General features: G+C 40.1%; 1 protein-coding gene across 1 annotated transcript in view; it reads right to left on the bottom strand.

The window, feature by feature from the left end:
- The window catches only part of LOC136694928 (F-actin-uncapping protein LRRC16A-like), a 38,364-nt gene extending 23,536 nt beyond the window's left edge, over positions 1-14,828 (bottom strand). The window contains exons 1-6 of the mRNA XM_066668757.1: positions 14,691-14,828; positions 12,014-12,111; positions 3,743-3,793; positions 1,557-1,616; positions 972-1,093; positions 770-867 (exon numbers count right to left, since the gene is read on the bottom strand). Of these exons, the coding sequence (XP_066524854.1) occupies positions 770-867; positions 972-1,093; positions 1,557-1,616; positions 3,743-3,793; positions 12,014-12,111; positions 14,691-14,727 (466 nt within the window). The 5' untranslated portion in view covers positions 14,728-14,828. The remainder of the gene's footprint in view (positions 1-769; positions 868-971; positions 1,094-1,556; positions 1,617-3,742; positions 3,794-12,013; positions 12,112-14,690) is intronic.
- Between the last annotated feature and the right edge of the window lie 1,821 nt (positions 14,829-16,649).

Genomic DNA, 16,649 nt, shown 5'->3' with positions numbered 1-16,649 from the left:
TAATAATGGGAAACACAGCAGCATGCATTTTACATAACCTCTTAATAAAAATGAAGAGCGAGTTTAAAGCCACGACCAGTCCATGTAAGAACCAGCTAGCTAACCAAATGTGGCTAACACGTTTCTCAGGAGACCTATTTCATTTTATTGTTTGCATACAGCAGTAAATACATTGAAAACAACACTTTTCTATAAGTATCTTATCTTTCTGTATTTTATAAATGTGTATATTGGTACCGGCAGATGTTTTAATGTCCCAAATTGGTGCATCCATAATTGCAAGCTTTTATCTTTCCGAGACAAATCCTTGTTCACTTTTATTTCAGATCTCAAAAAGATAAAAAATAAATAAATAAATCCACAGGTGTTTGTGTCCATCCTCCCACTGTGAGAAGGAGAGCTCAATGCTAAATAGACGTGAAGCTGTCTCTAAACCCTTGATGAGAAATGAACAATGACACTAATGGACATCACTGAATGAGCTTGGGTTCCTTGGATCCTGAGAAATGTGACCAAATTACAACAGTGAACTTTCCTACTGGGAAAAACATCCCTGAGGATTTCTCCTGGAAAAGAATGGCAGCCGTAATAAAGACAAGCAGTACACACTGTGAAACCTGAACAAATGTGTCCTGGGAGTTTGAGACTTCTATGTCTTTTTTTGGTAAATATGTACTGCTTTTTTCCCCTGACACTGGAAAATGTACAACCTGTACTTAACGACACTGTACTTTTAGACAGACAGAGACAAACAGACAAAATCTGGTACCGCAAGGTCCAGTATCGGTAGGAGTGTTATTCTCCCACAGTGTCTGAAGACTGGCCGTCCTCTCGGCTGGCTTTAGCGTCAGTCTCTTCATCACTCTCCTACAACACAAACACACACGAGTAAACACAGATGAAGAGAATAACCTGTCTTAGAGAGAGAGAGACATACACACAGTCAAATACGTAAAGACAGACAGACGTACACAGGGTTTAGTCCTGGACAGTGCTCCTGTATGTTATTGCCAATCTGAGCGATGATTTCATCAACTTCCTCATTAGAGCCGAGCTTCAGAACCAGCTGGCCTTTGTCATGGTCCACAACCAACTGCAAACACGCACAAAGAGAGAGAGAGAGAGAGAGAGAGAGAGAGAGAGAGAGAGAGAGAGAGAGAGAGAGAGAGAGAGAGAGAGAGAGAGAGAGAGAGAGAGAATACAGATTTCAATTTTCCTTGGCCAGCTTGTTCAAAACACCTTAACATCAATGTGCACGTCCTTCATGAGCTCAGCTGCATCTCTGTGAAGGAGCACTGATGTGGGATCAGTAGTTTGATGTTATATAAACACAGCTAAACTTATTCAGTCTAATGAATTTTTTGTTTCCTCAAGAAAAGGTGGGGAATTAAACTAATATCCTGGATACGTATATGTCCAAAAGACTGAGTCACAGGTTGCACAGAAGCCACAGGTCAAATGCACAGTTAGAGGGGCATAACTCAGTGCAGAGGAACTGTGTCATTTGGAGCATGAGTTTTCGTAAACATTCAAAGACAAAGTCTAGACAAACACACCTGGTTGGGTTTGCTGCTGCTGATGGCTTGAATGTCAAACAAATTGAAGGATTGTTCTGTCTGGAAGAAAATAGAGTATTAGTTGAGAAACATTGAACATTTTTGCAAGAGTCGACCACCAATACACTCTCAGGTTTTTACTGGACTAGTACCTGTCACTTTAAAACCTTTAGGTCTGCCTCCACTGTGTCTGAACGGTGCCCTTTTCACTATATAGTGCGCTTTTTTGGGGTTCTGCCATTTTGTCAGTAGTGTCGCAGTCACACAGCTCCAGGGACCTGGAGGTTGTGGGTTCGAGTCCCGCTCCGGGTGAATGTCTGTGAGGAGTGTGGTGTGTTCTCCCTGTGTCTGCGTGGGTTTCCTCCGGGTGACTGTCTGTGAGGAGTGTGGTGTGTTCTCTCTGTGTCTGCGTGGGTTTCCTCCAGGTGCTTCAGATTCCTCCCACAGTCCAAAAGCACACGTTGGTAGGTGGATTGGAGACTCAAGTGTGTGAGTGAATGTGTGTGTCTGTGTTGCCCTGTGAAGGACTGGTGCCCCCTCCAGGGTGTATTCCTGCCTTGCACCCAATGATTCCAGGTAGGCTCTGGACCCACCGTGACCCTGAACTGGATAAGGGTTACAGATAATCTGAAAACATAGTGGACAGTTTTCTGTGACTCAAACAATCCCACAATGCACTGCAAATAGTAGTGTACACTAACAGATATCTGATTACCCATAATACACTGCATTGTTTGGTAAAAACCCACATGAGGTAGTGTCTGAAATCATTCACTACCCTCCTGAATTCAGTTCCCTACAATATTGCACAATATAGAGAATAATATAGGGAAGAGTGAATAGAGAGCCATTTCTGACACATGGCTGGTATTCACTGGCCAATAACAGCTCTTTTATTCAGTAGTTTCAGCAAATTCTCAAACACTGTGTGTTAACTTAGCCCAGATGATACAGATTTTCTGGTGACAAACACATTCAGAAAAAACAATCATCATCCAAAGTCATGTTGGATCACAGCCTTAATGTGAAACTCACAGTGTGAAACGTCTGACACCGAGGGCGTCATTTCATCGGCTTTATGCGGTGCAAGTCCACAAATTAATTAATAATCAATTAAATGCTTTAAGATCGGTGATGTCGGTCAAAAAGGCCAAAATATTGCGCAGTGTAAACCAGCATTTAGAAAATGTTGCTGAATCATATTCCAGTGCAGTATTATTTTAAATAAGTTGCTTGCACCCATTTACTTTCCTGACTCCAGAACGTGTCTCATACTTTAATAGTTTAAAGATTATGAAAATGTACAAATCACCTACTTTCTGTGGCCAAGTGAAAGTACTTTTTAAAAGCATTCAAATAAAAACAAACAGAGTTTATGTTCAGTGTTACCCCTTGAGTCCTGCTGTGTCATAACACTCCAAGTGAACAAAAACTGTACTGACACCCCCCCCCCTTACAGTTATTATTATATTTTTGTAAATGTTTGGAAAAACTACAAAAGAAACACTGGAGACACAATGACACAGTGAGGCAATTGTAGACGCTGGAAACACTCGCCCATTATACACATGAACTCACACACTCACAGAGACATACAAATTCACTCTCTCTCTCACTCACACACACACACAAGAGAGCAAAAACAATGAGAGTTCACAGGGGGCCTTGTGTATCTGAGGTCAACCTAAACCAGCAAAAACCTTCCTGTTTGAATGTGTGTGTATGTGAGTGAGTGTGTGTGTGTGTCCAGCTGTTCAGATCTGGCCTTGTTTCTCCCATTGTGAGCTCATGGGAAAAATTCAGAGACACACACACACACACACACACACACACACACACACACACACACACACACACACTTACAACCAGTTAGTTATAGTAGTTAAAGTCCTTAGGAAATAATAATAATACAATAAACAATAATAAGTAATACATTAAATGTACACACAGACACATGGTACCAGCTGTAAAAGCAGCTGGTGGGAAAAGAAAACGGGAACAATTTGTACAAAGAAGTGAGAGCTAGAGGAAAAAGAATGAGGAGAGAGAGAGAGAGTTAACTCTGAAAACATACAACCCCTCTGACTATACAACCGTCGCACACAGACTGGTCTAAACCTACAGGTGTTGCTGTAGATCAGATCTGATCATCCGTGAATGTGAGTCATGAACAAGTTCTCACTCACCCTGGCGGGGACTCGGGGGGTCAGCAGAAAAGCCCGGTGTGGAGCGAGAGCCTGAGGAAAGGGAGAAGAAATGATTAGAGCGTGACTCCAGCTGGACCATTACAAACCACCACAGTGATCAGATCAGACTAATAACACACGAGTTTAAATGCCTCCAAACTGTAGGAAGCATTATCAGATGATATTAGGGTCTGGATTAGAGTTGGCGGGGTCTGTGGAAACTTGTGTCCCACCGAGGGTTTCTCTGGAGGTCAAAGGAAGTAAATAAAAAAAAAAAAAAAAAAAAAATGAAAACAAAGAAAAAGGACATGTGGGCATTCTTTAAAAATAGCACTGATTTGGCTTGTTTTCGTTCACATTCTCACTCATTCCGCACCCTCCGTCTTTACTAGATATAATAGATTATTCTAGTGCTCACACTTAATTGAATTTGATATAGAGATAGGGGAAGGTTTAAAGCAATGCAAATTCCATTAGTGTTTGCAATAAATTCAGTTTAAGATTTTACATTGAAAGTATATATCTTCAAGTCTGCTTCTCGCTCAGTCGTCCTAAATGTAAGGTAGAGATAGGTAGCCTCGCTGGAATCAGTCCAGAGCCTACCTGGAATCATTGGGTGCAAGGCAGGAACACACCCTGGAGGGGGCGCCAGTCTTTCACAGGGCAACACACACTCACACACTCACAACTACGGACAGTTTTGAGTCGCCAATCCATCTACCAACATGTGTTTTTGGACTGTGGGAGGAAACCAGAGCACCCAGAGGAAACCCACGCAGACACGGGGAAAACACACCAACTCCTCACAGACAGTCACCCAGAGGAAACTCGCGTGGACACAGGGAGAACACACCACACTCCTCACAGACAGTCACCCAGAGGAAACCCGCGCGGACACAGGGAGAACACACCAAACTCCTCACAGACAGTCACCCGGAGGAAACCCACGCCGACACAGAGAGAACACACCACACTCCTCACAGACAATCACCTGGAAGAAACCCACGCAGACACAGGGAAAACACACCAACTCCTCACAGACAGTCACCCAGAGGAAACCCGCGCGGACAGAGAGAACACACCACAGTCCTCACAGACAGTCACCTGGAGGAAACCCACGCCGACACAGAGAGAACACACCACACTCCTCACAGACAGTCACCCGGAGGAAACCCACGCAGACACAGGGAGAACACACCAACTCCTCACAGACAGTCACCTTGAGGAAACCCACGCCGACACAGAGAGAACACACCACACTCCTCACAGACCGTCACCCGGAGGAAACCCACGCAGACACAGGGAGAACACACCAAACTCCTCACAGACAGTCACCCGAGGAAACCCACGCAGACACAGAGAGAACACACCACACTCCTAAAAGACAGTCACCTGGAGGAAACCCACGCAGACACAGGGAGAACACACCACACTCCTCACAGACAGTCACCCGGAGGAAACCCACGCAGACACAGAGAGAACACACCACACTCCTCACAGACAGTCACCCGGAGGAAACCCACGCAGACACAGGGAGAACACACCACACTCCTCACAGACAGTCACCCGGAGGAAACCCACGCAGACACAGAGAGAACACACCACACTCCTCACAGACAGTCACCCGGAGGAAACCCACGCAGACACAGGGAGAACACACCACACTCCTCACAGACAGTCACCCGGAGAGGGAATCGAACCCACAACCTCCAGGTCCCTGGAGCTGTGCGACTGCGACACTACCTGCGGTGCCACCATTACCAAATACTTATTTTGTTGACAAGTCTAAGGAAATGCTCTACAATATTCTACATTTCTGTGCACGGGAAATGTATTTTATTACAGTGGATCACAGACAAAATACCCTCTATAACACAGTGGCACAGAGTTGTCACATTACTTGTTTCATGATACATGCTGTATATATTGGGTCAGATCTCAAGCATTCTAACAAGGGCATTTGTATAATTTACTAAACAACTTCTGAATATGGGTAAAACCCCTGTGAGTTTAGATATTTATGTTTGTAAACCGGGGTTGTTGTTGTTGTTGTTTTTGTGTTGTGTGATTTTATGTTAGAAAACATTACTCTTATGTGAGGCTGCTCCAGAGTGTCCTATTCTACAGGTTACTGCAGTCACACATCCCAGAGGCAAGAGACAAGCTGGACATGTCAAACAAAACAGACATATCAGAGCAAAACAATGAGGGAATTCTTTTTTTGCATGGCACAGTGTGCGATACAGGCTGAAAAAGCCTTCTAGAGGAGCTGACATGTTCACTCAGCTCTATTTACAGAAACTTACAACAGTTTATTGGTAGTAGTTTCATTTCATTTAGTTCTTCCATTGTTTAAAATACACTGGCTCTCTTAAAAGATTTAATTATATATATAACCAGTCTCTGAGAGTGTAATCAGTCAAACTGAATGTAGTTAGCAGTGTGTGTGTGTGTGTGTGTGAGAGAGAGAGAGAGAGTGAGAGAGAGAGAGAGAGAAATTTAAAAACAGTGAGTGACAAACCTATGACTCATGTTACACCATTTCCTGATATCCCTGAGATTTCCTGAATACTGATCACACACACCTCTCACTGCTTTTTCTTTCTCTCTCACCCTTTCCTTCTGCACTCTACTCAGTCATGAATTTTTTAAGTCTTGGTTAAGGCCAGAAATCTTCAGCTGCGCTTTGTACCATCACATATTTGTTTCACAGGTGGATTCAGACCTGGGTTAGGGCCTAAAGCTTATGCTTAGTGGGGATCATTTTTAACCTATAATCTTTATAGCACCAGACAGGGCTTATGGGTGTGTTCCTTAACTCAGGCTGGGTGTGATTACATTAGGTTTGCTACATACAGAACAACAGCATGGCATGGTGCAACTTATACATGCTCCACCCACTAGGCTGAAGAAAAAAAAAAGAAAAAGAAAAACAAAGAATAGAGAGAGAATGAAGAATGATGCAGCTTTTCTTTAGGATTTTATTTTTGGATTTATAGCTTAAAATACATTAATTCGTTCATTCATTTATTATCTGTAACCCTTATCCAGTTCAGGGTCGCGGTGGGTCCAGAGCCTACCCAGAATCACTGGGCGCAAGGCAGGAACTCACCCTGGAGGGGGCGCCAGTCCTTCACAGGGCTCCTCACAGACAGTCACCTGGAGGGGGACTCAAACCCCCAACCTCCAGGTCCCTGGAGCTGTGACTGCGAGACTATCTGCTACACCACTGTGCTGCGCTGCTTTAAATACAGCTTTATAAAAATAAATATTAGTCACAAATACATAGATTGTAGATTGAAATTCTCAACAATACTTCCTCAGTATATTTAGTCAGGGAACATTTCATTTAGTCAGGGATCAAGACATTTATTTTCTATAGTGGATATATAATGGATTGTAATTAATACATCATCTGCAGAGAAAGTCTCTGGTTTGAACATTAACATCCTAAATTCAAAACAACCTACACTTACTCCATCAACATGTCCACGTATAACACTGATGTTCAGCCATTTTATACAGGGGTTATCAATAGTATTCAAGGTTTACATGACTACAGAACACCATTGGTTAAAAAGCTCAAAGCCCCTTGCCTTGGCAGGCACTCTCCCTGTCCAGAACAGCTGCGAAGAGGACAGAGACGCATCTGGAGAGGCACAGAAACATCTGTCATCTGTACACAGTCGATAGAGGAAAATCATCAAGTTGCCTAAGAAATGAGAACGGAAAACCACCAAAACTCTCCCCGTCAGATAAACATCAAGCTCCACTCTCGCTTCAGATCTAAACCAATCCACAGGTGGGTGTCTCCATCTTTCCACTGTAAGAATACAACTTCACTACATGGGTCTGAAAGGGTGTGGGGAAAGGGTCAGGTGATGGACTCTTACTCAGAAAAGGAAACAGACAAAAATCTAATCTGCACTAGAACACAAACTCTATCATTCTGAATGTGAATGTGTGTGTGTGTGTGTGCGCACACACGTATGTGTTTAAGCAGATGGGTGTAATTTTGTTTCAGATTTAGAAAACCTACCAAAGCTCCATCCAGCACATTTTCAAGTGTTTAGTCTCTACAAAACAAACAAATTGTGTATACTCACTCTCTCTCTCTCTCTCTCTCTCAATATAATTAACAAACACATCTGCAACTATTTCTTTAAGCAGAACTAACAGCCATGCCGGAAGTGTTTATAGCAGCTGCCGATGCATTTCTTATTAAATCTTGTGTAAAAGCCTGGAATGTAATGCTTAAGGTTGTGTGTGTGTGTGTGTGTGTGTGTGTGTTATTTAGCATACCTAGAAGCACCGTGCTATGTCAGGACATGAAAAAGCAGAGTGCTCAGGCATGCTATGAAAAGACCTCCAGAGAGAAAAAGAGGAAAAGCACAAACTAGGAAAAAAAAGGTGAATAAACTTGCGTGCTTATTTAAGAAACATATTAGAAAATCCATTAAACTAAAGTTAAACTAGAACCAAAGTGAGGCAGCCTCCTTAGGCATTACCATCTAAATGTTATTTTACTACTACACACATATTACTGATTATACAGTGACCCAAATGTTAAACAAGAATTCTTAGATTCTTGAAGATTTCTACAACACATCTAATTGTTACTAAAAAAAAAAACAGTCGTTCTGAATAATAAAATTGTGTGATATGCAGAAACATACTGTTGACAATGCTGGAGATAGGGCCAGACTTCTGAATGGGTTAATTCCACTAACAGCTGCATTACAGAAAGTATAACATGAAAAAAGTCACTTTTGTTGTATTCTTAGTGCCATACTCCATGAGAAAATTGCCAAAACGTTTAAAACTAACATTTCTCAGAACACGACTGCAGGTACTCTCCTACCACTGTGAAATGTTTGATGAAATATGAGCCTGCAGGGAAGGGCTGAACAACACTTTAGAATGAGTGTGACCTTTGAGCCCACAGACAGCACTGCGTTCAAAACCTGACAAATATAGCCAAAGCGGCTACAATTAATCATTTGGTAACTAATTATTTAATATATCCAAAAAGTTTCATCCTCATTTATTTAACGTATCAATATACTACAATACTGCTTATTACTGACTATTATAATTTATTATATCATCAATTCCTGTCAATATGTGGACATTTAAATATCCTGTAGTTCATATCATATCAGTTTTAGGAGCTTTTTGAGCACTAATCAGGACAAATATTTAATTAAAAAAACAGCAAGAAACAGGTCAAAATGTGTAGGTAAAAAGTGAGTTTTTATTTTAAATGAAGAATTTTCATTGCATGGGAATAGAGATTTTTAAACAAACCAACAGAAACCTGAAAGGAATTGTGAGCAAAAATATGAAAACTATCCAAGTGGTTTAGTATATCCAAGACATAACTATGTAACAGTATAATATCTACCATTCTTCTTATTATTATTATTATCACTAGGAGTAATATAATTATAATATTGTTATACTAATATATGAGAGTAAGATATTATGTATTTTATGTTCTATTGCGCTAAAGAAAAAACCCAGCCTTGAGCTGCCAGTGGAGCCCAGGCTGTTTAGTGTAGCCTCAGGCAGCGCAATCAGATCAGTCTGTGACCACACCCTGCACCCTTTCACTAAACTCACACTCAAACACACACACACAGTTTTTTGAGCTCTGCGAGACCTCGAATAGTCTTTTAGGAGATTGGACTAGAGCAACAGGCCACACTCACAACAGTATAAAGAGACAGCAAACCACAGAACTAGAACAGCAAGTTTTAAAGCTGTTTTAAAGCACAGTTTTGTATGAGTTTGTCTACTCAAAGCACAAGCAGAAAAGTTATTAGGGCTGCTTTTTTATATATATTTTCCTGGTCACCGTTGTTATGATTTATGGATGTTTGCAGTACTGCTTTTCCCAGAAGGTAACTACAGGTAAATAAACCGCTAACCAGTCAATTTGATAGAGGGATAAAACCAACTCTAGAGCACACGGGATTCTGCATGTAGATTCAGCATTGCAAGGAAAACTGAAGTGCAGGACTAGATTTAATCTCTGCTTGTTGTAATTTGATATGAATTATTTCTCGCGCATTACTTAAAGGGAGGCAGAGATTCTAAGCATCCAGCATGTATCCACAGCCCATTTCCTCGGGGTTTATTACACCTATATCTTATATCCGGCCCTGGTCATGGTTGTCATTGGCTTACTGTGGATACTGTACACCAGTGGAAGCAGTGAGTGCGGAGTGCAAAATCTGAATCCACTACAAGGACAGCTTATAGGTCTGTTCCAAAACCTAGTGAGCGGCCCAAGTAGGCACTGACTACGTAGACAGGTGTTTAAGTCTGCGGCGCTCTAACAGTCGTCTGTCCTCATGAGGCAGACGCTTTCGTTAGAGAGTGCTTGCGTCACGGCTTGTCCCTGTCCACTGCACACGGCCAGTGTTTACTGACCTCAGTTGGATTGCCTTTGCTGCTGAGGAACGTTACAATGACACCTTAAAAATCAGTCAGATTAAGCCATCTCAGTACGCAGCATCATGAGGTATCTTATGGCAAGCCGTTTTAACATTAAATGGTGCGACTAGATTTACATTACAGATATTTGCAATTCATTTATGACTAGATACAATTCTAAATTAAAATATCTGTAATTATATTTTGACTAGGTGAAATAACAATATGAGATATGTTTGTTTACATTTTGACTAGTGTAAAAGACGTCAAATTTATCACTGAGTTCAATGGAAGCTCCAATTCAAGATATCTGAAACTAATCACTGACCATCTTAAACGTTCATTTCCGATATCTACAATTAAATTATGACTAGTCAAAAAATAAATTAGAGATATCGTGCCTTTTGTTCTGACGAGTCATAATTCCAAAAGATATCTTAAATATATCTTAAATTCCCTCTATATTAAAGATATCTTAAATATATTTGAATATATCTGAAACTAAACTGTAGATAGCTGAAATTAAATTCTAGATATCATGAATGAAAATAATGACTAGTCAAAACTAAGGTAGAGATATCCAAAATTGTATTTGACTAATCAGAATTCCTTTTAAGCTATCTTCAAATAAATTACATATATCTTGAACTTATTCGCCTTTGTTTCTCAGATATCTTAAATGATAATTCTGACTAGTCAAAACGTAACTGACTTGAATAGCACATTTTCGCACCATGTAAAAGTTGCCATGTCTGCATATTTTTGGGGATTTTGGTTTAACATTTTCAGTAAAGTTACTTACAAATATTGGTAGTTGTGGGTTGCTTTTTTAAACTTGTTTCTGAAGTGTAGCTGCCTTATATTATTATCGAATTATAGCAATAATGTCCAAGAAAACAAGCCAAACGTGTAAAATTTTCGCAGTATGTTGCCATCTATTGGCGACAGAATGCAAATGCTGTACAATTTAATGTGGAACAGAAAATCCGAATAAGAAGCGTTGTAGACGTTGTAGCGTTTTCTGTATTTCCCCCAGTCCCTGGCATGCAAATAAACTTACGAACATTTCTCATTGATGGAGCATCAACTGGTGTTATTACGAGTAGTTTTGATGCACGTGAGGAAGGGTAGGAAGGAAAACGCAACCTCTTATTTAAGAGACTTAAATAAGAGACTAAAATGAGCCCAAAATCGGTTCAACTGAACACACCTGGCAACCGTGGCGGCACATGGGGGGACTAATGCAAGCAATGACTGGAATTCCGATATCTGAAAATTTAATTTTGACTAGTCAAATACGAGTTTGAGTTATCTTTAATACTAATTCAAGATTTATGACTCATGAGATGACAAAGTTTCTGACATTGTTAGAGGTATCTTAAAAGACATTTTGACTAGTCAAAATATAATTGTAGATATCTTAAATTACTGTTCTCAGACTGTAAATGCAGATATCAATAACTATTCTGACTAGTCAAAATATAATTGCTACTAGTCAAAACTCTGTTGTAGATGTCCAGTATTTAATTAAAGTTAGTAGGATGAAAGTGATTTAATGTTAAAACAGCTTGCCATAGGGTATCTAAGAACTGGGACGAGCCTATGTGTTGAGATCATGCACACTATGACGTAAAATGCTCTCTATGTAGACAGCTCACTAGGTTTTGTGACTGATCTTATATATTGGTATAAATTATGACAGGACAAATTCGATTTACAGCAGAAAATCATAATCATCATCATCATTATTATTATCATCATCATTATAATGCTACAGAGCTCTGCTTCTTCTTTTTAATTGCTTTCCCCCTGCATCCACACAGATTTACTCACCAGGACCCGGCTCTCCAGTTTATCACCTTTGACCTCAAGCTGCACTTTCTTCTTCATGGTCAGTTTGAACTGCCGACCCACAGCCTCCTGCACACTCTCTGTGTGAAGGAACACAGAGACAGAGACGATTTAGTTTAAAAAAGCAAACTGTTATTGTATGCTGCTGCAACTGCACATAATATTCCAAATGATGTTAATTATTAGAGATAACAATGATTAATGTAAAAAATTAATTTGGGTAGTGTGATGTTGGTTAATGTAAGGAATTAGTTCGGTGAGGCCACTCTTCCAAAAACTGTGGATCCTATTAATGATATTCAATAAATTACATTATGTAGGCTACACTATCTCCCCCTCTCTCTCAATGCTTATAAGTTCACATGTGAAAACCAGCTCTCTCCTCTCCAAAATGGGCAACTCCTTGTTTTTCTTCTCTGTCTCCTGTTTTTTTTTTTTTTTTTTTTATGTAGAGCTAACGTCAGATGGTAAATAGATTATTGCTGGGTTTCTGAAGCAAAATCATAAAAACACAACTATCTTCTCAAGTGCAAACCTGTGTGTGAGAGTGAAACAGAGAGAGACCGAGGGGGAGAGAGAGAGAGAGAGAGAGAGAGAGAGAGAGAGAGAGAGACAAAATGGCCTGTGGGAAAGTGAGTGAGTCAACTCCAAAGGAAATTACTTATTACTCTACAATAAAAAGAACAGCAGAAAAGCAGATCTGAAAGCATCATAAGGTTCGGTACAGAAGCCTTTTAAAGCACTCTCGTGTTTATACTGCTATACCAAGCCCATTTTTCTAACTCCCATTCCCAGGCACAGGAGATTGTGGCATCTTCAGGAATCATTAACTCTATAATAAGAAAAACATCAATCGTACATTTCTTTGTAAATAATAATCCTCAGCACGCGAACATCTGTGTGTTTAAAAAGGTCACTAAATTTATATCTATGCTGTTGTGTAAGAAAAACCGAACCCAAGCATCTGCTGCGTACTCAGCTTTGGTATTAAGTATCTGTCTGAATATTCATCCCTACAAGTTCTTTATCTGAAACTAATCCCCACACACCTGCAAGCTTCCATGGTTTCAAGCAAGCACCTGTGCGCTACAGCCCATGATTACATGGTTCAGTTGTGCTGAAACATCGGAACTAGAAAGTGACCTTTAAGTCATATGTGCACTCTGTTCCTGGAGGACCAGTGTCGAGCTGATTTTCTAGCGCATGCCCTGCTACAACACACCTAATAAACCTGGCACGTAACAGATGAGTTTATTCAGGTGTTTGAGCAGGGACATCACCAAACCATCCTGAACACGGGCTCTCCCACACCATAGATGTGCACCCTGGGTTTTAGTTATCTGGCTAAAAGGAGTCATCGGGGTGGCATTCCACAAATCAGGATTTCAGAGTTAGCCGGTTAACATTAACCTGGCGTGTGAGTTGTCCAATAGGAAATGTCCTGATCCCTCTTTTTTTGAGCTTGACTTTTTAGGCTTAAGTAATCTGGATAAGGGAGAAATCCTGCTTCATGGAACAATCCTTGGACAAGCTGCCAAATAAAAACAAACGCATACAAAACTGTCTCACACATTTTTATTCAAATATAACTAATAATTAAATGTATTCGAAGCTTTGACAGAGTTGACAGGCAGTCCGCTCCCTCAACATCAGTAAGGAGTCTAGCTCACCACTAAACTTCAGATTTCAGAGTGGACTCAGGCATGTTTAGACTGGTCTCTCAAAGCACTCTCGGTTGAGCAATCTCAGGATACTGACTGTGGCAATGCTAAGTACTAGCCTGCCTAAACTAAACTACATTACATTAACTGTATCTCCCCTCACCGTATTACATGTAGAACACTATTGCTCCTAAACACTGGGAGATACATAACTCAATCACTTGCTGTGGATTTGTTGATGTTCCAGCTTTAAAGCCCTTATTCATATTCCAGTTGGCCCATTAAGGTTTTAAAAAAACTCTAAAAATAACACTTGAGTAATCCTTAAACATTGTACTGTAAAAACATACAATTATCCACAGAAAGTGTAGTCTATAAATGAAGAGCTTGTTTTGTATTCACTCTATTTATGGTGTCACAAAAAACAACATATTTACATATATGGCTTATTCAGCCTGATGCGGTGTAGCCCCGCCCACTCACATGGAGGTTATAAGAAGTGTTTCAGTCAGGGCTAATATCAGAACATATCAGAACAGAGCTCATTTGCATATACTGTAGTACTGAAAAACGGCCTGTGTATCATTGAGGGGTGAAGAGAGGTTTGAAGACAAAATATAAGTTAACACAAGGCAGTAAAATGTAGGGTATAGGTATTTTAATATCATGTTTACATGGAGTGTATGTAGCCTACAATACATCGTAGATACCAGAAGATAAACTACTCCAGGGCACATTTTTGGAAGGGGTTTAAGTTAAAACCTGAAACCTGCCTCTTTACCTCTGGCAGGTAAATCTGAGTGTAAAGAAGTGGGTTGGGAAAACATAGATACGTCCTTGTTATTAATTTTACAAGCTCCTGAACATAATAATTATCCAGGAAATTGTATTTTCAGGTGAGACGTTATGGTGAATACATGCCTCACCTGTAAACGCAGGTACACAACAGCAGAAAATGGGGAAACCATGTTTATCCCTACAGAATAATTATTTCTTACCCAGCACTTCTTTCCAGGAATCCTCCTCTCCCGCCATTTTCTCATAAACTCCTCAGTCCAGCAACAACTACGACCTTCCTCTTAGAAATAAGAAAAAGCTTCTCCAGAATCCACCAAACAGTCCCTCCGCCTCCTCAGTCTCTCTCAGGTAAGATACCCAGCACTGAGCTGCGCTACACCGGCCACAACGAGTTTAAATCCCTCATTTACTTCTGTATTCACTCATCTTCGTTCACTGGCGTTCAGTGAAAAACTGGCTTTAAAAAATTAAACTAATGATAACGGTGGAATTAAAGTGTTTTGAAAGTGTAGTGAGGAACTAGAGGGCGGTTCAGTTGATTTGGAATGTGAGTGGGAAGCCACGCCTACTCCAGCCCATACTCTAGATAAGTCCCGCCCTCTGTACCGCGAATGGCTAATTTTCTGCTTCAAGTTTGTGATTGGCTGTTTCTCCTTACACACTCACAGGCCACACTTATGTATAAGTCTCGGGCCTTTGATTAGTGCAATGGCTGTTAACGTAGTGTAGATACCTCAAAAACACATCAGTATAATAGTATTTAATAGTATAATAGTATTTAATGCTGCGTGATCTATCTATCTGTCTGTCTGTCTGTCTGTCTATCTATCTATCTATCTATCTATCTATCTATCTATCTATCTATCTATCTATCTATCTATCTATCTATCTATCTATCTGTCTGTCTGTCTCTGTATTATATTCATCAGTTGTAATCAGTTAGTGTTTTTATTTTGTATTAGGTGAAACACTGAGCTCCATTTAAAGTTTAATTTCTATTTAACCAACATATAACTTCAACATATCTTCTTCTTCCTCTTCTTCTTCTTCTTCTCCTTCTTCTTCTTCTTCTTCTTCTTCATCTTCTTCTCCTTTTTCTTCTCCTTCTTCATCTTCTTCTTCTTCTTCTTCTTCTTCTTCTTCTTCTTCTTCTTCTTCTTCTTATTATTATTATTATTATTACACAGGGTAAGTCCCAGCTTTTGTCCAGATTGCACTACCGCCCCCAAAACTCTCCTCTCCTGTTCTACAGCCACCTTGAATTAACTTCTACTGCCTCTGTGTCTTCAGGTACAAAGGACAAGCTGGAGACCCTGCCTTCACCCACTGTGCCTCTCTTTGGCTGCTGTCTGAAGACCCAGTTAGGTAGGGACACCTAGTGGTTACACAAACATTACACAGTAAAACTGAAAATTGCTGGAACAGTGTATCATACAGTGGAGAAGACAGAGGGCCAGTTCAGTGTCGGTGCAACTCTTAACAAATTACTATAAGCGTTTAAATTAGCAAATATTAATCTAACGGAATCTAATACAAAAGAAATTTAGGATTGAGCCTACCCCTTTGATTTCTTCAAATGCTGAAGCTTGTCAAAAGAGTTAATAATAAAAATAATAAATTGTATTTGAAAAAGTGCCTTTCAAGAGACCCAAGGACCCTGTACAATAGATAATAAAAGAAGAAAAAATAAAAGGGGAAATGCACACACACACACTCATGTATGTATGTATGTGTGTATGTATTTGTATGTGTATGTGTATATAGACATGAACACATACACATAATATCATCCATATGTAAAAAGATAATTTTTTTTGAAGTCTGGTTTTCAAAACATCTACAGATGAACAAGCTCGCAGTTCATCAGGAAGACTATTCCACAGCTTTGGATCCACTACATAAAATGCTCTATTTTCAGCTTAAAATGTAGCAAATGGAGGCTTCAGGAGCGACGAGTACACACTGGAGAGTATGACTGAAGTAGACTACTTAGATAAAAATAGGCAAGGTCATGCAAGGATTTAAAAACCAACATAAGCAATTTGTACTTTATACGGTACTGCGCTGGGAGCCAGTGTAGACGATTTAGGGCTGGAGTAACAAGATCCTAGAAATATTTGTAAGGTGGTAGAAGCCTGTCCTACACGTGTTGTTGATAT

Source organism: Hoplias malabaricus, chromosome 4, assembly GCF_029633855.1.
Source record: "Hoplias malabaricus isolate fHopMal1 chromosome 4, fHopMal1.hap1, whole genome shotgun sequence".
Lineage (NCBI taxonomy): Eukaryota > Metazoa > Chordata > Actinopteri > Characiformes > Erythrinidae > Hoplias > Hoplias malabaricus.
Note: the sequence above shows the minus strand (reverse complement) of the source record. Positions and strands in the feature narration are given on the sequence as shown.